Source organism: Lutra lutra, chromosome 13 (genome assembly GCF_902655055.1).
Source record: "Lutra lutra chromosome 13, mLutLut1.2, whole genome shotgun sequence".
In the NCBI taxonomy this organism is placed as follows: Eukaryota; Metazoa; Chordata; class Mammalia; order Carnivora; family Mustelidae; genus Lutra; species Lutra lutra.
Genome location: NC_062290.1, coordinates 970890 through 991645, shown reverse-complemented (window position 1 = coordinate 991645; position 20756 = coordinate 970890). Strand labels below are relative to the sequence as shown.

General features: G+C 60.6%; 1 protein-coding gene across 2 annotated transcripts in view; it reads right to left on the bottom strand.

The window, feature by feature from the left end:
* The window catches only part of ROR2 (receptor tyrosine kinase like orphan receptor 2), a 161446-nt gene extending 145019 nt beyond the window's left edge, over window positions 1-16427 (bottom strand). For both annotated transcript variants that reach the window (XR_007122393.1, XM_047700819.1), the window contains exon 1: window positions 16113-16427. Coding sequence is in view for 1 of the 2 variants with exons in the window: in XM_047700819.1 (XP_047556775.1) it covers window positions 16113-16212 (100 nt within the window). In the remaining variant the exon portion in view is untranslated. The remainder of the gene's footprint in view (window positions 1-16112) is intronic.
* Between the last annotated feature and the right edge of the window lie 4329 nt (window positions 16428-20756).

Here is a 20756-nt window from a genome sequence, read left to right as displayed (position 1 = left end):
AGGGTCCCGCTGGGTAAGGGACAAAGGTCAGCATGAGGAGCCGAGCTGAGCCGGGCGAGAGTGGGTGCTCGGGAGAGCCCCGCGCAGGTGAGCGGAAGCCAGGGAGGCCAGCAGGGGCTGCTCCCGCTGACACCCAGTGCGGGGACCCTGCCTCCATCCCAGCTCGGTGATGACCGGGTCACTGGTTAGGCCACTTTGTACCTAGAAAGTTCCGGCCGCATCAACCCAAACCCTGTCCCGCTCGGCTTCACCCTCGGAGGTCACCGTCCTGTCCTACTGTGGCCCCCAGACGCCACGCGGGGCCATAGGGCGAGCTCTCCCTAAGACTTCAAGGATCTGAGTACAGCCTATAAGTCCCCTTTAATTCCGTCCACACGGGCGGCTCCTGGCTTCGAACCCTTTCGGGATGGTTCACAGTAAGGTGGAGGGAAAAGCTCATGCCCGTCTTTTAAGGCAAATGTGTGGAAGTGGGACCCCATGGGAAGGCCCCTTTTGCAGGCTGAAAATGGCCAGGGGCCAGCAGTGTCCTCCGGCGGGCCCTCGTCTCTCATCTAAACAGGCCCTGGTGACGGCGTGTCCTGCGCGATGCTGTGAATACCCTAAAACCAGTGAGTTCTAGGGAGAGTTTTATGGTTTGTGTATTTCTATAGTAGTTCTGGTGTTGAAATGAAAAGGGCAGGAAGCACGTGCAAACGGCCTGGGCACACAGTCGCTGGTGGTGCCGAGCACTTGCTTCTGTGCAGCAAACACAACCTCCCTTCCAGAAGACTCAAGTGAAAAAGCAACAAGAAGAATCAGCCCTCAGCCCCCTCTGGCCCTGGTCAGGCCCGTGACGAGACGGGCCGCCGACCGCAGACTCCCCCCGAGCCGCCCAGCCCGCCGCGCTGTCTCCACAGCGTCGGTCGTCCCTGCTGACCTGACCCTCCAGGCCATTGCTCAGCACAAGCGCGTGGCCCAAGCTCGCACGCGTGTTTAAACAACGGAGTCCAGCTTCCCGCGAGCTCTGGAAAATGTCTAAGGACAGACGCATGTTGTGCACGAACTGCCTCCACCGGCTCCGGTCACGGCGCGCGATCCCCGCCGACAACAACTAGGGTTTGACACAAGGTCTCCTGCTTCGTCTGCGGCTGGCCTCTCGGGCAACCAGAACCCCTCGGCCCGGCGTGTCACACAACGTGCTTTGGATTCCAACCGCACCTACTTATTTCTGACTCTGTTCTTTAAAGACCGAATTCGTGCAATATAAATTCATATTAAAGCTAAGACCGGCTCGTAGATGTGACGGATCGACAGAACTCACAGCCGCCTCCCTGTCTCTGAGGCAGCCCTGCGGACGCCGCGCGTGACGTACGACCTTCCAAACGTTCCTCCTCCGCCTCCGGCTCGCTTCCAGGACTCAGTTTTCAAAAAATCTCAGAGGATCACTTCATGTGTTAACGGCCTTGATTCATTTTTTTCCTTCTTACCGAACATGTCCCTGGGTTCCTACCAGACCAAGGGAGCCAAGCCTCCGGACGACGCGTTCTTTCCAGCTGCCGGCAGTCTCCGTTCTCCCCCGGTGGCTCCCACCAGCGCACTGAGCTCCTCAAGCCTGCCGGGGGCTGCGGGCCGCGTGGGAGCGCCCAGGCCGGCGCTCCCGGATGCCGCTTGCTGGGACCTTCCTGGGAAGGTTCCTCTGTGCCCTCAGAGCAGGTGTCCACTGTGCACCGACGGGCGAAAGTCAGGGGAGCTGGGAACCGACAGCACCAACACTTACCGAGCCTGCGTTTTCTGGAGCATCTCTGCACAGGCTGGACGGGGCCGCTCCGAGCAGCCCGTCCCCAACCCCACACCCACGCCTCTGAGGCCACCTGAACCCTGAGGGTCTGCACGTAACGGAAGGACTCCAGGCCCCAGACACCCACACCGGCCCCCGAGATCAGGAGGCCAGCGTGTGAAATGGACGTCTGGAGAGCTGCTTCCCCTCCTGAGCAGCTGCTAAGAACCTGGAGAAGAACCTAGCGGACCCTCAGGGGGCTCCCCAGGAGCCCCGAGAGTATTAGCGTGCACACCGCTGACTGGAAAACCCCACAACTGGGACGCCAGTGTCTCCTTTAACTGCAGACCCTTCTTCTGTTGAATAAACACCGTGTGTGGCGCTCCCGCACAAGACGGGGAGAGGACGGGGGGCAGCGGGACAAGGCCGGCCTCTCCGTCCTCCCGTGTGCCCCTCCTGAGCACGTCCTCAGCCACGGGCCCCTCCCGCTGCTGGGAGAGGGACCAATGCGGGGAGGGAAGATCTCGGCCCTGCGGCGGGGAAGAGGACAAAACGAAAGCACGTGAACAGATCAAGGAGAGGGTCAGCACATTCGAAGGGCCAGAATGTGCACAAGACGGAGAGTGGGACCCAGTGAGGGCGACAGGCTGTGAGCGTCCGGCCTGGGGTGGGGGCCGCACCGGCCTGTATCAGCCTGGAAGCTGGACGTTCCCTCGCCTGCACTCGGTCAGCGGCCAAAGCGCAGAAGCGGCTCGCGAGCGGGACAGCGCGGACAGCAGCCGGCATCGGAGACTGCTGGGCCCGCCCCGGCGTGGACACTAGGCTCCCACCCCCGGCCGGCGCCTGGATGACACATGGCCAAAAGGGAGGGGCCCTGTCCCCTTTCCACAAAGGGTCCCGCAGGCTGGTACGTGGAGTCAGGAAGTCAGCCCCAACACAAAACAGAACGTCTTGTCTTAACACGGGGGACGCCGGACGCGCACGTCAAGTGAACCAATCGCACGTGGCGAATCTCTTACGTGGGTGAAGGGACTCCTTCACGGTTTCCTTCACAGGCATTTGCAGCAAAAGGGAAGCACCTTGCAGCTCCCAGCACCCGCCCATCTCACAGACATTAACTCACCGGCTCTCGAGGAGGCGTTTCCTCAAGGGACAGTCCTCGCCGCCCCCACTAATGCGACCAGCCCCTCCCAGGGAGCTCTGCCTTCACCTGCCGCAGGGGCTCACCCAGCCGGGCCCCCAGCGATGCTCTTGTGTATATTCTCCTGCGTGTCTGTGTGCACGCGCACATGTATGCACACTCCCGTGTGTGTGTGCATCACACCTGTACATACACTCCGCACGCGTGTGCGCACGCGCACATCTATACGCACATTCCGGCATGTGTGTGCGCTTGCACACCTGTAGGCACACTCCTGGGGCCTGGCGTGAACACTGGCTTTACCCAAACTTACGACTTCTCCCTGCACGAGCCCCAATTCTCGATCCCGTCTCCGAATTATTCCGACTCAAAACGCACACCATTTACAGGCGACAAATCTACAGGCAGGTCGTCCCACGGGAGCTCAGACTCGCGAGAGCTGCTCAGAGAAGAAGGAGGTCGGCCCGCCGTACCATCCCTCCCACACAACCCGCGGACCGGATCCGGAGTGCGACACCACTCTGGTCCCACGGTGACCTACGCCTGTGCAGAACGGCCAGCCGCACACGCCCTTCCCTGTGGGGAACAAGTCACCAGCGTCCCGTGGCTGTCATGGCCCCCGCGTCATTGCTCCTGTGTCTGACGTGCAGGTGCAGGTGACCCCGAGCGGCACGGCTCCTAACAGAGCAGAGCCGTGCACTCGACGGAAACTGTGTTCATGAATACGGTATAGTGTCGTGAACATATTTTCTCTTCCTTACGATTCTCGTAACCACGTTTTCTTTCCTCCGGCTCACTTTCCGTAAGGACCCAGCATGTCGCACACAGAACACGCAAACTATGGTAATCCGCAGCCGACGTGATGGCTGGGGCTTCGGGTCAACAGCAGAGTAGCTGTAGCTCAGTTCTGGGGGAGTCGGGAGTTATACGGGGATTTTCATGGGGGCCCCACCTTGTCCAAGAGTCCACCGTATGCTTGAGAAGACTGCTCTATCTTCCCTTCCAACAGATTTAGAACAGATGGATACGGGGCGAATTTTCAAACGTCAAGCTGTCATCACGGCCACAAGTGGCAGGACTCCATCTCCCTTTACAAAAGATCAAGTATGTCTGCACGCACCTTGAGGACCCAGAAGGAACTCAAACACGCCAGCCACAAAAAGACCCACGGACATGAGGTCCCTCGCGTGTCAGATTCACAGAGACGGAGGAAGGGTGGTGGCTGAGGGGTGGTGAGGGAACGGGTGGGGTGGAATTCAGTGCTTCCCGGGGGCAGTTCAGGTTTGCAAGGCGCAGAGCTCTGGAGACGGCCGGCGGGGAGGGCTGCACAGCAGTGTGAGTGTGCTCGATTCCAACAAACTGTGCACTCGATGACTAAAAGGGCAAATTTTATGTGTATTTTACCACAACTTGGAAAGCACAAAACAATCCATTTTTCGGAGTGGAGTGTCCTTGGAGCGGGTGGGACGGTTCTCTTTAGCCAGACGCAGCCCGACAGAGCGGAGCAATCTTTTTCAGACCATAACTATTTCAGCACAACTAGACCGTGGCCCGGACGGGACCGTCCTCCCAGAGCAAGTCAGAGGTCCAGCCCCCCCCCCCCAGGGTAGCCTCCTGGAACCCCACGTGGAAGGAAGAGGGCGCCCCGAGACCCTAGGATCTTAAAGCCACTTGGTGTCCTCTGCCCTCCACCGCATTTGGACGCTCGCCCACACCGCACACGACCCACAGTGAAGTGCGACCGGCAGGCTGCCCACGGGAAGAATCCTCACCGACCCGCCCGGCCACAGGCAGGACCACTGCTGGAGCCACGTGCCCCTCTGCCTGCCCCACCCCCGTCCCCTGCCCCCCACGCCCGCCGCCCGCCAGTCCTAGCTGTGCTCTCTGACCTTCCGTCTGGCAGCCAGTCATCACAGAGCCAACTGTACTGACTAGATTCCCTTCTCCTGCATCCTCGAAGCTCCGGCATCTATGACCTCGGCCTCACACACCGGGGAGAGGAAGGCCCTCCCGGGGCCAGTCAGCTCTCAGAGACTGGCAGAGGGCTCCCAGGGAGGCCTTTGCCCCACGCAGCAAGCCAGTACCCCTGCCCCAGATCACCGCAGGGCCAGGAACCAGACAAGGGAGAGCCTCCAGCCCCGCTGGCCAGCTCTCAGCTCTTGACTGTGCATGGTCTCCCCTTCCCAGCGAAACCCCAGTAATGGCTCTGGCCTCACTCCCCTCACTCCCACTTCTGCCTCCTAACCTGAGGCTTCCCTCTGGGGCCCTGCAGGCCCTGGCGTGTCCCGTGTGGGGACACGTAATAGATCCTTCTCTCGATGTCAGCTCTCGGGAGCACCACCCGTGACACACCCACAGCCCCGCACAGTGGGGCAGAAGGAAGGGAGGCGGCCCCACTCCAGCGTCCGCTCGCCTGCGGGGAGAGGTCGGCGGGCTCTGAGCCCTCCCTGCCTGAGCTCCGCCTCGAGCAACGGTGGGCCGGGTCTCCTTCCAAAACTGAAACGGCAGCGACGTGCTGAATTTGGCGAACAGTGAAGGAAAACCAGTACGGGTCAAAAAAGGCCACCAGAACCTCAGCAAAGCACCACCCTGTGCCAGACCATTCCTAACCCAGCCAGGCCATATGCGGGTCCCACTTCTCACGTGGCCTCTGCTCCCTCCCTCGCCCCCTGCAGTCCGGTGGGAAGCCCAGCAGCGGAGAGGTGCGCGTCGACACCCCTGCAGGGAACTCTTCTTCCCGTGTGGCCCTGGGCCTTCCCTCTCCAGCGCCCCATGGAGCAGACACCAGGTGTCACCTGGTGAGCTGCCGGCCATGTGTCCCTGCGCCCTGCCTGGGGTCCCCACAGGAGCTGGAGAGGGGCCGCCAGGGGCCCCCCGGAAGGCAAACTGCGAGCCAGCTCACAGCCTCTTCCCGTCCACCGGGAACGCCCTGCAGCCCCCAGAGCCAGCCCTGCACTTTGGAACAGGACGAAAGGGAAGAAGGGAGACCTGTCCCTCTGAGAGCTCCTTCCCTCACCTGCCCTCCCAGGAGCCCACGAGCCCAGGGACCCCACAAGCCACCCGGGGCCACCTGCCCCTTCCTCTCCATTTGGCGCTGGCCTCGCTTCCCCACAGTGGCCAGACTTCAAGGAGTCCAAGCCTCCTGCTTCAAAGGCTCCCAGCGGATAAATCACACGTCTGACCGCGGGGCAGCCCCAGCGCCCGGGGTGTTTGCTCTCAGCGTCCTGTTGTCGCTGTTGCCGTGGTTTCCCTGAGGGAAACAGGATGGACGCCGGGCACCTCGAGGCCTCGACCCGGAGGGAGCATGGGCAGACCCCTCCTCCTGCTCTGACCCCCGGGAGCCAGGCAAGCCGCGGGAGGAAGGGGGGACAGATGAACGGGGGCCCACAGACCCCCGACAGCCGCCTGGGTGCAGTGATGTCTAGGGGAGCAGCAGGGGACAGCAAGCGCCCCGGGAGGACGCAGTTGCCCTCTGTGCCAAGCCACTCAACCCCATTGGGCCGTGACGGTCCCTCCATGGCTGTGACCCAACCCCTGACCCCGACACTGACCAGTCGCGGGGATCCCGGGCTCCCGGGTAGAAGGGGCGTCCGTGAGCAGCATAGGGGTCTGCACAGGCCGTGGTAACGAGCAGGAGCGGCGGGACGGCTGGAGCGAGGGACGCCCGTCATCTCACGGACTCGGCAGTGGGCATGCGCTCGGCCGGCTGCGGCGTCTTCCCCCCGCGGCTCCACGTGCCCTTCACGCGGCTGCGCGTCCGTCTCTGGGCCCAAGTTTTCCCCTTCTATAAGGACCCCAGTCACAGGGCGTCACGACCTTTGTCACTTGATCACATCTGTAAACCTCCTCCCTCCAAGCCACACCACATCCTGAGGTCTGGTCCTCCCGTGGACCGCGCTGTGGGGAGACGTAGCTCCCCCTGGAACCGCGTGGCCTTCTCCTTATGAAACGCCATTCGGTGACCGCAGCGGCCCTGCAGCCGAACAGCCAGAAACACCGAAAACGGGTCATCCTGGAAGACGGCTCCAGTTCTATTTCCATTCTAACCTGCTTTCAGACGCCCCTGGTTTTCGCTTTAGCTTCAAAAGATCCAGAAAACCCTGGTTCTTGTGGCCATTTACACAAGGTCTACATACAACCACGGCCCGGGAGGTCCAAGGAGTAACGGGGCCGGCTGCCCCCGCCCAGGACCGGCAAGCCCACATGGAAGGTTTGGGGACAGCTTCACAAATGATGAGGCCGTTAAGAACGGGGTGTGGATCGAGCATGAAGGGGGCCACCAAGAGTCGCCCCCACTCCACGGCGAGCGTGAAGACCCAGGGAACTAGCAGGCCTAGGGTGCGGGCACCTCAGGCTTCCGGGTCTTTACCTGTCCGTGAGCACCCCCAGGTCAAGACTCACCCCAACAGGTTGGGAACTTCCAGGGTCTCCTCTGCCCCTCTCCGGCCAGAACAGGACAGAGCAGGGAGGAAGAGGACGGTACCCTTGTCTAAATGCCGGACACGGCACCTTCCCTGGGGGCTTAAAGAAAGGACCCAGAGAGGTGTCCCTCGTGGGGAGACGCAGTGGCCACAGAGACCCCGAGATTCTTCTGTCCTCCTCCCCTGGGGGGCCGCTGCTGTCAGTCTGGGCCCCTGATCCCCAAGGCCTGCGTCTCCACACACCCGGGGACGGAGGTGGGATCGTGTAGACCAGCCCCGCATGACACGAATCCTTCTGCAGCCTGACACTCGCCCCAGCCAGAATCGCGTGCGGAATCACCCCTCTGCGGCACCCACGGGTCTCTGTTCCCATTTCGGCCGCTATGGGGACGCAGTGCTGGCAACCTGGGTCCCGTTAAAAGACACGTCACTATTGCCGACTTGTTTCTGTTAGAAATAGGGCAGCAGGGACCAGCACGCGTACTTCCTGCCGCAAGCCACAGAACGTGTGCTTTTGGAGTGTTGACAGTCGACGCGAACTGCCCTCCAAGTGGCCACGGACACCCCAGTCCCCGTGCCGGGCCCCCCACATCACCCCCTGCACAGCCCTCCTTGCCTGCTCCGACCCAGCCAAATGCTGGAGCAGGCCGAGGGGCCCCGGGGCCATCGTCTCATCGCCTGCACGGTGCTCAGGCCAAGCAGGACCCAACGCGCTCCCTGAGGTTCCGGCCTTCTGCAAACTGCCTGCTGTATACGCTGTGGGATGCTCCTCCTCTCATCCACCTTGCGAGTCATGTACTCCGGATACAAACCTCCTCCTCTGCCCTACAGGGTGTGAACGGGTTCCCTCCACCCACGGGATGGATTTTAGGGTGGTCGTCAGACCCTCGGCACCAGGACGCAGGGAACACAGTGTCCCGAAGTGCGGCTGCTGGGAAAACGGGAGGGGCCGTTGGGACCCAAAGGCCCCAGGGCCCACCTCCGTCCGCCTTGGCTTCCCAACCTTAGCAGCCTCGGGCTAATGAGGCCGGGCCCCTGAGGACAGCAACGGACGGTCTGCTCCAGGCAGGGCTCCGTGAGGCATGTCTCCTAGAGGGCCCGAGGGGCACCCCGCCAACAGGGGCCATGAATAAAGGACCAGCCCCATCGATGGGGTCTTCCCGGGTTCCCCACACACCTCTGCAGCAGGACGCGCTGGGGTCCTTCCCCACAGGATGCCCACGGCCCCTGCACCTGCCGGAACGCAGCGGCCCAACCCCAGCGGGACCCCCAGGTCTGATGGTGAAGCAAAGTGAACAGACACACCTCACCCACATCCCGCCACCAACAGAGCCAAGGGTCCAAGGCCAGTCTGCACCGAGCCAGAAAACAGGGCAGGGCCTGGGAAATGAAACCATTTTAACAGAACGTGTCGCCTTGGAGGCTGCAGGGAAAGCATAGAGGGGTCACCATGCCGGTCTCGCTGTGTGTACATCTGAAGTTTTCTGTAATTAAAAAGCTAAGGAGAAACGTGTTAGAAGTCCTGGCGGTCCAGAAACGGACGACGACTGGGCCATTTTCAGTCTCGTTGAAGAACCTGGTGTCAGACCCACGGGAGTCCCGCCCCTCCCCAGTCCTGTGTGAGGTCTGACACCGTTTCTGATAAGTACGACCGTTTGTGTCTTTCTTCTCAGAGACACTGGCCCCGGCTGCGTGAGCGTATCCCCGTCCCGTCCTCTATTTGTAAATCCTTTCAAATTTACAGAAAAGTTGCAGGATTGTTGTGGGACCACCCCCTAAACCAGACCCACTATATTCCTCACGTTCCGCCCATGCGTCTGTCCTTCTGTCTCCACACTCACACGGCGCTCTCCCTCCGAAGCCGCGGGGGCAGACAGTGGACACTGCGCCCCTGAGCCTAGAACACACAGCATGACCTTCCCCAGAGTCGGACGTGCTCCTCCATGACCTCCCCACAACTCTCACACTCGGGAACCTTAACCCTGACTACACCTCTGAAGAATTTACCCCCACGTTCCCGTTTCATAACCATTCCACTGACGCCCACGTCAGCGCATTTCCGCGGTAGCCCAGACCCGTGTGAGGTCACCCTCTGCGTGGGGCCCCCCTCCTGCAGCCTCCTTCAGGCTGGACCCGTTCCCTGGCCGACTCTGTCCTTCGCGACCTTGACGTTTTCTACTGAAAGCCAACAGTTTCATCAAGGGCCCCTCCCCGCGCTGGGCTTGCTGGCTCGAGTCCAGTTTTGTATTCCCAGTTGGAACCAAGGGACACACACCTTCTCAGGAGAACGACGTCCACCTGCTCACCAGGCGGCGTGAGCCCCGATCAGCCCATTAGCGCAATGTCCTATACCTCTAGTCTTGTCCCTAACTGTCCCCTTGCGCAGGAGGGCTCTACGGGGAGACACCCCCCGTGCGTGGCCCCCTCCCGTTAGACCAGGCATTCGCGACGGCACGTACCCAGGTCAGTTTCCACGATCACCACCGCTCCTGTGATCTCTCCCACTGGCTGCTCATTTACTGGCTGGCATTTCACTGCAGGGAGACGGCCTCCCCCCGACTTCTATTCATTTGTGGAACGTAGTGGGTTAAACGGCGTCTCCCAAATTCAAATCCACCTAGAACTTCAAACGTGTCCTCACACAGAAGCAGTCTTTGCAGATGTGACAAGGGAAGGACCCCAGGATGAAATTGTCCCAGATTTAGAGTGGGCCTAAGCCCCGTGACGGGTGTCCTGACACGAAGAGGGAGAGACCCACCCAGGCACAGGGGAGAGGCGGCCACGTGAAGTGCACGAGACAGCGAGCTGATGCCGCACGGCAAGGGACGCCAGGAGCCGGAAGACACAAGAGGCTTCTTTGGAGACGCCCGGCGGGGTACGGACTGCCGCCACCCGGACTTTCCACGCAGCTCCTGTACGTTCTGTGCTTTAAGTCACTGGGTCTGTGGGGCTCTGGCTGGCAGCCCAGGGAGACAAACAAGGGCATCCCGTTCCTCACGGGCTCATGACTGGTGTGAGTTGTGGCCGCTCCGTTGCTCCACGCAGAACCCTGGGCCGCCCTTGGTTGGGTGCTAAACGCGCCCCCGATCAGACCCCCGGGGCTCCAGCAAGTTGGTGACCTACATATGTGCTAAGTTCCCGCTACTCCGCATCACTTCCCTTCTGGCCCGAGAAGACGCCCTGGGCTCATCTAGGACTCCTCCACGCGCCGTCCCCACAGTCAGTCCTTCCTCCAGAGTCCTCCCAGCCCCGAGTGCGCCCAGGACCCAGCAACCAAGATCTGGGCAGTGAGAGTGCTCACGGCTAGTGAGGGGCCAGGACATAACTGTTACCGATAGGAAAACAGGTATTTTACAAGTTACGACATCAAAATCTGAACATTCGTGTGCGCGTGCATGTGTGGTGTCTGCGAATACAGGAATCGTGAGTTATACCAAGGTCTCCAACTCCACTCCAAGCCCTGCTTCCTTGCATCCCAGATTTGTGTCTCCGACCTCCCGCTGCAGGAACCCTGCCCACAACAGTAGCCACGCACTGCGCCCTCGCCCGACCCCACCCACACCGCACACCGAACGCCTCGTCACAACCAAAAACAAAACTAGGAATGCAAGATTTGTTTTCACGTTTTGTCTTCTTTTTTTTTTTAATTTAATTATCCATGAGACAGAGAGAGAGCGCCCCACACCCCCCCCACCCGCCGCCCCACCAAGAGTGCCAGGGGCAGAGGGAGCAGGACAGAGTCCAAACAGACGTCATGCTGAGCGGGGAGCCTGCCGCGGAGCGAGATCTCACCACCAGGAGATCAGGACCCAGGCCAAAACCTAGAGTCGGACACTCCACAGACCGAGCCACCCAGGGGCCCCAGGTTTTGTCTTTTTTTAGAAGATAGCTCAGGTCATGGTCCTGGGAGGGAGCCCCACAGTGGGCCCCCTGCTCAGCGGGGAATCTGCTTCTCCCTCTGCCCTTCCCGCCTGCTTGTGCGATCTCTTTCTCTGTCAAATAAACAAAACTTTTAAAATAATAAATAAAATAAAAATAAAATAAATAAAATATCTGAGATAATCCACAGTACTTTTTGATTTCTCCTTTCCTTGTTTGTCCCTTAAGCAGAAGGGACTCCTGGGTGGCTCAGTCCATTAAGTGGGTTTCCCTGGGGACCCTGCTTCTGCACCCCCAAGAACTAACAAGTCAGCGGGAAGGTGTCCTGGCCCTTGCCCTCCTCACACACGGGCTGCGCGCCTCGGGGCAGGGCCCTCTGGTTCTCTACCTTGGTTAGCGTCCATCCAACTGGGTTCTGCCTTCCCCGGCCCACAAGCAACAAAGGAAGCTCTAGGCAAAGCAGGTAGAGCCCCTCCTCGCAGGGACGCAGGGACGGAGGGGAGGAACAGCATCTGGGGGGTGGGGTGTGGCAGAGAGCTCCCTGTGGCGATGGGAATGTCCCCTGTGTGCCTGGACCCGAGAAGGGCCAGGGCAGCGAAGGAAGTGAATCTTGCATTTGAGTTTGATTAATTTTAACCGGAAGAGCTACACGTGCTGGCGGCCACTGTCCTTCAGGGCTCAGGTCTGCAAAGATTTCTTCCACTTCGGTGCACGCTAGGTTAACTAGCAGCCCCCCGGGGCAGGGGACACCAGCATGGGGAAATCCCGGGGCTGGGAGCGTGGGGGATGGGGCGAACCCTCCCCCACTCACAGAGGACCTGAAGAAGCAACCACATTCTCCCAGATAACATCTTCCAAGTGACAGCCTCCTGGAGCTCCTTCCAGTTAAAGACACACACACACCACTTCTGCAGAACACGAGACTTTCTAGAGGGCAAGCCACTTAGTCTAATTAGCTAAATTTTTCTGTAATTACTTCCTTCCCTTGGGCTTTTGATTTTTTTTTTTGGGGGGGGGGGTTCTTTCTGAGACAGAACTTTAAAAACAACAACAACAACAACAAACAAAAAGAAAACACAACAGAAACCCCCCCAAATGGTGCAAACCACACGAACGCAATCCCTCATTTCTGAAAAGCTTTCAGAAAACCGCAGGCACTGTCCGGCCATTCCTTGGCCACACTGTTAGCACGAGTTCAACCAGATCACACACCCCAGGCCTGTTCTCAGGCGACGGCACATGCGAGCTGAGCCGTCCTGCCCTTCCTTCCAACTCGGCCAGCTCCTCGACCACAGCACATAAGGACCTACCGGAGAGAGGCGGGTACCGAGCCCTGCCGGCTGCCGGCGTAGTTATGGGCCGGAGCTTCTCCTGTGGCTTCACAACTCAGGAAGCCCTCACTACTCGCTGGACCCCGCCACCTCTGTTCTGGTGCCGCACTGATCTTTTAACCGGGCCTGTCCTCCCAGGAAGCCACTGCTGGCCACGCCAGCCCCAGCCCTCGCCCCAAGGCTTCCTCTGCTCTGAAAGCGTTCCTGCATGGCGTTCCTGGAGGTCACCTAGCAGTCACTTCAGGGTCCCCAAAGAAGGATCTTTGCGACAACCTTCTCTAGCGGGATGGGGTCAGAGCCCTTCAGGAGCCCCCCCTTGCCCCCCACCATGGGGCCCAGCAGGGCAAACTCAGTGCTTCCCCACCCTGCCCCGCTCTACTTGGTGACCCCAGGACGCTGCAGTCGGGGAGGCAGATGGGTCAGTCCACAGGGAATGGACAAACAAACACCAAAAGGCCTCTGGTATCAACGAACATTTTAGAAGAGGGTCATAAACCTTGGGTGGGGATAATGCTAAGCAGCCACTGTCTCTCCCTTGACTGCAACTTGGAATTACATAATCAGAGCTCTCCCAGGGAATGGCCGCAGAGCACACAAACTCCCTGCGCTTCACTAGGCTGGCCAGGGTTTGGCAGACCCGCGGCGAGGCCAAACCCTTCACACCCAGGCCGCATTGCAATGCTAATAAGTTTCCACATCCTGGCCTCCAATGCACTGTAAAGGAGAGCCCCTTCTGGGCGGAAACCTGCCTTCAGAAATCCCCCTTTGAAGGAGTCCTCCTCCCTCTCTGTCAGATGAGCTGCGGCCCCAGGACACCTCCAGCGCATTGATCTGGGGGAGATTCCAGAGGAAAGAGCCGTGTTAAACCCAGGCTTTGCCAGGCTTAAATGTCTCAGAGGTTAAACCAAGGCTGACTGACTATTCATGGCAAACAAATACTTCACCGCAAAGAAGGACACAGAAACACCAAACGAGGCCGTACTTGGTCCCAACAACAGGAAACGGGTTTCACAATAAAAACAGAAACGTCGTTCCCATTGCCTCGCGTCCATCCACAGATCCTGCCCCCAAAACGATCCCAGGAAGCGTGTTCTGAAACTCATGTTGATTTTTGGCACACGAACCATTACGCAAAATTCTGGTCGTATTTCCAACTGTGACTTGCTTTGGTAAGTCAAAGTCCGGCCTCAATGCCTAGAGCCCCGTGAGCACCCACGCGGCTTTTACGGACACTCACTGCGGGTGTCCACGGGGGCGGCCGTGTCTGGGTCTCGGGATGGCCTTCACCGCTGAGCACACGCCACAGTGCTCTCGCTGTTAAACACTAAAACATTTCCAACGTGTGCTGCTCTGCTCCGCACACAGCTGTAATAAGAAAAACATGCTGTCTTACTATATACAGGAAAACTTGTCTCCTTCCAAAGTCTTCTTACTCAAGATGTTTTGGTTTGCTTGCTTCCAAATGGCCCGCAAGCATTATTTAATACGACCGTCAGTCCAAGGATCTGGGCCAGAAGTCAAGGCTGCAACACGGTCAAATGGGGAAAGGGAGAACCCCAAAAGCACCAGTCCCAGCCTGTCCCACCTATGCGAGGCACACAGCCCGTCAGGAATCTGTCTCCTTAGGGAAGAGCCATCTATTAAAGTGTAGAATAAGGACTTACAAATCCTTCTACAACCACCTTTCCCAGTTTTTACATAGTAACATTTTTCGGGTCTAAAATATGCTCAGGTTACAAGGATTTCTCATCCCAGCACAAAAGATGACAAGTACCCAAATCTCCTGTCCTCGTAAAATTGTATTGTATTTTGAATATGAACAAATGTGAACTCTCAGCTAACCCAGCATTCCAGAACGAAGAGGCCGGTGAACACGCTTCCCACTCCCTCCCCTGTCAGACGTGGGTGTTTTACTGGAAAAACAATGTTACCTCCCTGGGGACTCAGGAGTTAAGGAGGATGACCCAGGCTTGCTTTGTCCGTGAGAGATTTCTGAAATTCGACTGGAAAAGGCGGCAACGTGCGAACTACCGCGCCCCACTCGAGGGTAACCTTCCGTGCTTGCGCCAACCCAGATCTGAGCAAGAGGGGGGTCGCCTCTGTCGCAGCGCCCGCCCCCAGCCCTGCGGGCCGCACAGCTCCCACCCTGCGTGCGCGCCACGGAAAGCGCCGCAGCCGCAGGCCCGCTGGGCGCAGGGGCGCAGGACCACCCAGCCCCGTGCGGCCACAGGCCACATCCCGGCGCCGACCTCAGCCCCTGCCGCCCCCTCCCGCAGTGAACAGATCCCCCACACACAAAAGGGGAGACGGATTCCGGCGGGGACGGGGTGCAGAGGCTGACTTCGGATAGGCTAGCTGGCACCGCACCGAGGACCCCGGGCGCTTTATGCTTTCAGGGCCCGCGACACACTGGCGCGCCCCCTTCCCAAATCAAGTAGCCCGCACTGTCTGACGTAATCGGCATCTGCTTAAACCCAGACGACGCCCCAGAAGGGCTGCCCAGCATTCCTGACTGTGTAGACGGGTCCCGGGAGCGCGCCGCCGGCAGCCAGACGCGGGAAGAGTGAGCCCCCTCCCGCGACGGCCCCCGACTCTCACCTGCCTGCAGGAATACGGGGGACGGGGGCGGCACGACGCGGGAGGCGGGCGACCGTGAATCCCCCGTAAGTGTAACATTCCTGGCCCTGGAGACCAGCCCCCTCAGCCTCCCCGCGCCCCAGCCCGCAGGCAGCGCCGCCCCCCCAACCCGGCAGGGTGCCCGGAATGCGGCCCCGCGCGCGGCCGGAGGTGCCCGGGGTCCGGACGGCGTGGGCGCGCGCCGCCCCCTCCGGCTCCCCAGGCGGATCCCCCCGGCTCCCTCCCCACCGCGCGGCGGTTCCCGCAAGCCCCGCGCCCACGCAGACAAGCCCGCGCGGGGCCCCCGGGGGCGACGTGTGCCCCTCCAGGAAATGCCACCAGGAACGCGGGCCCGACCCTGCGGCGGCCTGCCTCGTCCCGGGTCCCGGGGGGCCGCCCCAGCCGCCAAAAGGCCGCCCCGCGACCCTCCGACCCCAGGCAGGAAACGCCACTCGACCACCTCCCGGGAGTGGAGGAGGGGGTGGACGGGCCAACAAAAGGGAAGCCAAAGTCCCTTTCGATCCGGCGAGGCGGGGGGGGGGGGGGGGGGGGGCGTCCCCGGGCCCCGCCCGACTGCGGCGCCGCGCGCCCTGGGTGGGGGGCTCCGGCTCGGAGGGGGCGCGGGGGCCGTGGGTCCCGCGGGAACCTGGGAGGGCAACGACCCACTCGAGGTCCCGAAAACTAAAATCACATCGGCGGGCCGGGGCCGCCTCCACACGCACGACCCTCGCCGACCCCCGGCCGAGGCTTCCCCGGCGCCGCCCGCGCGGCCCCTGGAAACGAGGAGCCGACCCCAGAGCTCGCCTCAGTGGAAGCGGCGCGGGGCGGCGGGCGCGGGATCGCGGCGCCCCGGTGGGGAGGGGCCCTGCGCGGCGCCCCCCCATCCAGAGAGCGGCCGGGGGCACGGCCGCGGGGGCGCAGACCGAGCGCGCGAGTCCCCGCCCCCGCCCCGAGGCGACGGGTCCTACCTGAGGTCCGGGGCGCGCAGAGCAGGAGCGCGGCGGCCACCCAGACGGCCGGGGCGCACAGCGGCGGCAGCGCCGAGCCCAGGGCCATACCGCGGGCCATGGGGGCCGGGGCGCGGGGGCCGGCGGGGCGCGGGGGGCCGGCGGGGCGCGGGGGGCTGGGCGCCAGCACCGCTGTGGGCCGCGCGCGCTGCCCTTCCTCCCGGGCTCCGCGCGAGTGGGCGCCTCTTGGAGAACCGCTGGTCTTCGTCCTGTCCCGGCCCGGGGGCGGTGCGCGCTGCTGCGAGGATCCGGGGCGCGGGCTGCGCGTCCCGCCGGCCGCCGGGAGGAGCGCGGGGGGCGGACCGCGGGCGCGCAGGAGGCAGGGTCCGGGGCCCGCCCGCCCCGCGGGCACAGCAAGGCCGGCGCCGGCGCCCCCTGCCGGACACACGCGCCTGCGGCGGGCGGGGCGCGCGGGAAGCCGGGCGCTGGGACCTGGGGCCGCCGCTGCGCCCCGGGACGGGCCTCGCGCGCGCGCCCTCCGGACGCCTGGACGCGGAGGGGCGCCTCGGGGCGGGGCGGGGGGGCGTCCGGCCGGACCTCGCCAGGGCTGCCCGCGCCGCAGGGGCGCCCGGGGCAGTGGGCATCCAGTTGTGGGGGGGCGGCCCGGGGGCCTGGTCACAGGTCGGTAACTCGGGCCCACCGCGCCCCGTCCGACGCTGCTCCGTCCCGGAACCCGGCGGCGCGGGAGGAAGGGAAACGAGGGCGGGCAGGAGCGAGACGGTCCCGGCGATCGCCAGTCCGCGTCCCCGCCGACGCCCTCCCGGGCCCTCCTCGCCACGCTGCGCGGTGGGGACGCCCACGTCCCTCCGAAATGCCCAGAAACCGCCGGCGCTAGGGCTGCGTGGAGGGAGCGCGATGCTCTCTGAAGCCACCGTGGCTTTTGGTTTCCTGTTAAAAGCAAATTGTGTAATTTTACCCATTAAAGGCAGAACACTGTTTGTTCTCTGCAGAGCCCCAGAACATGCAGAAGTAATTTGCTTCGCTTGTAAAAGGCGTTTTGAATGCAATTCCAATAGCATAGTTTCTGGCTTCTTCTTGGTTTTGCTTAACACATGCCAAGGTCTGGAATCGGAAAGCCTGACCCTCCTGTTTGTAACGTAGGAATTTTCTTTGTTTTTGCTCGTGGAGAAAGACCTGGAACCATCAGCGTCTCCGCTGTTTCGTGAGATTTATCTTTTAACTGATTATCAAGCACTTTGTTTGGCGTTTTTTGCTCAAGCCCCATTTCCTGCTAGTTGGGGTGAATTAGGGAGAGCCCTGGCCTTGGGTGCCAGATCCGGAGGCGGCTGGGCCGGCCCCTCGCCACCCCACCGCCGGATTACCCCGCCGCTGCCGCACACAGCTTGCTGTGGTCTGCTGACAACAGGGCCCAGCCAGCCCCGGCGGTTACCCTGTTAAAATGATTCAGGCTCCCCGTCTCTGCGAGTCTGTTCGCAGCAGCATCCCACACACTTCTCTTTCCTAACGCGCACTGCAAGGGCCGTGCCAGTGACCGGCCGAGGGGCCCCCGGAAATCCAGGGAGAAAGGGAGAAGGTGGTAAAATAGTTACAGGGTGGGGGTGGGGGGCTGGGCAGAGACAGTCCTCCGAACTGAACAGCCCTTGAGGCTGCCCCATCTTTATCATCGGGGTTTTCCTCACTTTTCTTCCCCTGGGGGCCCTCAAGGATCCTTGAAGAGGAAAGAAGTCTTTTCGAGAGTTGGTCTTGAGGCGCGTGGTTCCAGACTCCTCCATTCTGGATGAATGGTGACCCGGTGGAAAGCAGAGGGAAGGCAGGGGAGGGTCCCTCGGCTGGATCCGTGCTCCCTTTCGTTTTCTGCTCCAGAGGCTTGACCCTGCCGTTCTAGAACTTGGGTCAGAGCGCCGATACTTAGGTTTGGTGTGAACTTTGGGGAAATGACCTAACCAGGCTTCAGCCCTCATCTGTGTGCAACTTTCACGCGACTGGGTTCCTCGCAAGCCTGACCTGAGAGTTTAAACAGCAACCTATATATTTTGCCAGCAGTTCCTTGGGTGCGGTCAGAAATGTGGATTATATCACCTGTCATTCCTTAACGGTTTATAAAAATCATCTTTTCAGCATTTCTTTCTCCACGGTTCCTCTACCTATAACTCTGGCCGGCTCCCACCTATCTCCCCCCTCCCCTCCCTCCTTCTCTTCCTTTCTACAGGTTCAGAAACTACGGGAACAAGTGCAGTAAACCCCCCTCATAGATGGGGACAGTCTAAACAACGTACTTTCTAAGTAGCAGAATGTGGCTTTGATCCCAAGTCAGACGAAGGCAGCTTGCTCCCTCCAGCTTGAACCATACGTAACGACTGTGGCAGGACACATCACCCCCAAACCTAACCACGTAAACCAGTAAACGTTTAGTATTCCACTACTTTCTGTGGGTCAAGAATTCAGGAGATGCTCAGCTCGGTCTGGGTCAGAGTCAGCCAGTGCTGCCTCACCCGCGGGCTGACGGAGGCCAGAGGGGTCTTCACAAGGGAGCGAGCTTTCCTGCCCCGCAAGGAGGGCTGGGGGCGGGGGCCTCCCTTCCTCCCACACGGATCTCTCTCTAGGGCTCCCTGAGTGCCCTCCCTACGTGGCCGCGGACTGACCCCACCGTGAGAGCCAGGGGCAGCTTCAGTGTCTTTTATAACTGAGTTTGGAAGTCACACACGGTGACTTCCACAGTGGCCTGCTGCTTTCATGGGTTTCTTCGCAGCAGGAGGGGCTGCGTGGGGTGTGTACCCCAGGAGGCTGATGGCCGCCCCACCTGGAGGGAACACAGCCACACTGTCCTCAGGATGGGCAGCAGGCAAGAGGGAAAGGAGCCCAGCGTGGTGGGCCCCCTGGGAGATGGTGAGGGGAGCCATGGCGGTGTCTGGAGGAAACCATTCAGGTGTCGTGACGGGCCGGTGTGAAGGTGGAGGGGGTCTGAGAACAGCCCATTGGCCATCTGTATACCCCCTCTTGTGTGGAACGTCTGTTTAAATCATCTGCTCCTCTTCTAACTGGGTTATAAATCTTCTTACTTTTGAGTTTCACGAGTTCTTTATATGTTCTCAGCAGTGGCCCATTTCAGGCAGATAAAGAACCAGATAACGTGTTCTCTTAGCAGACAGTCTGTCTTTTTGTTTTTTTTTTGTTTTTTTTTTTTTAACAGTCTTTTCATAAGAAGCAGGTTCTCATTTTAATGAACTTTTTTCTTTTGCGAGTAAAGCTTTTTGAGCGTCAGTAATGCTGGATCAGGCCAAAAACATGAGGAGGGATCCGGAGTATCAGAGCGTAGCAAACGCCACGCCAACCGGAAAACGCCACGCTGCTCACAGCACTGGGGAGGTCCAGGCACGAACAAGACGGCTCCGTGTGCCCACCCTCTCGGCCCGGCCAGCTCTGGGTCCTCCTTGAATCACGCAGACAGCATGGCCAAGGTCAAGGACATCTTTGTTTCTCTCTTGCTCAGCCTCTCCACAGCTCGTTATCCTGATCCCTGCTGCCTGAAAGTTATGTTTCTGTCCAGCGTCATGATCCCAAGGACCCCGGGCCCCCGCCGCTCCTCTAGGCTTCACCCCTGTTCTCCCTCGGCCTCAGGTGTGGTCTCCTCACTCTGCCGTCTCTTCTGAGCCCGTGGTTCAGCGGCCACAGATGCCGCCAACGCTGGCGCTCGTATCTCCAGCCTGAACGGTTCGCCTCACCTGCAGACCTGAGTTTTCAACTGTCTCTCCGGCATCGTCCCTTGGCTGTCCCAGTGGCACCTCAGACACAAAGAGTATCCAGACTTAACTCCTGATCTACACTGTGCTCCACCCTGATCCCAGCCTGAAACCTGACCTTTTCCCCAAATTCTCTCCCTCACCCAACAGTACCGCCGTCCGTGCTCCCCGAGACGCACACCGAGTTCCCACCCCGGCTCCTCCTCTCTGTACACCCCCTCCTTGCCATGTCCTGTTGGCTCCACCCCCACGATGCTTCTGCCTAGTGTCCTCTGTCCCCAGTGCCGTCACCCTAACTCAAGAAAGGATCATCTCTTACCTAGTCAAGAGCCTCTGTCCCAGTCTCCCCACTTTTTCCATCATCCAGCCCCAAAGGGCTCTCCACACCTACATAGAAAGATCATTTTTCCCTTCCTTTAGTAAGGACCACACCTAGCATGGAGCCCAAGGGGCTTGAAGTCACGCCCCTGCGATCAAGACCTGAGCTGAGATTAAGAGTCAGGCCCTCAAAGGACGGAGCCACCCAAGTACTCCAGAAAGATCTTCCAAACGCAGGTGGAACCACACTGCTCCCCAATGGCCTGATGCCTTTACATTACATAAGGATCAGCCCCCACACACGCCCAGCCTCATTCGGCTCCCTGCTGCCCCTGCTCTGACATCCCAGCCCTTGAGGTCTTTCATGTCCTCAAAACCCCAAAGAGCACCAAACTCCCTCCCCCGTGGGGCCTGTCCCAGGCTGCTATCCCTGCCCAGAGCGTGCTGTCCCTGATCTTCCTTTGCCCAGGTGGCTCTCACTGCCCCCCTCGGGATACCTCCTTGATCCCTGTCACCTACGACAGGTCAAGGCTGCGTGTAGACAGCGTGCCTGGAACCCCACCTGGAGGCACACATCACGGGTATC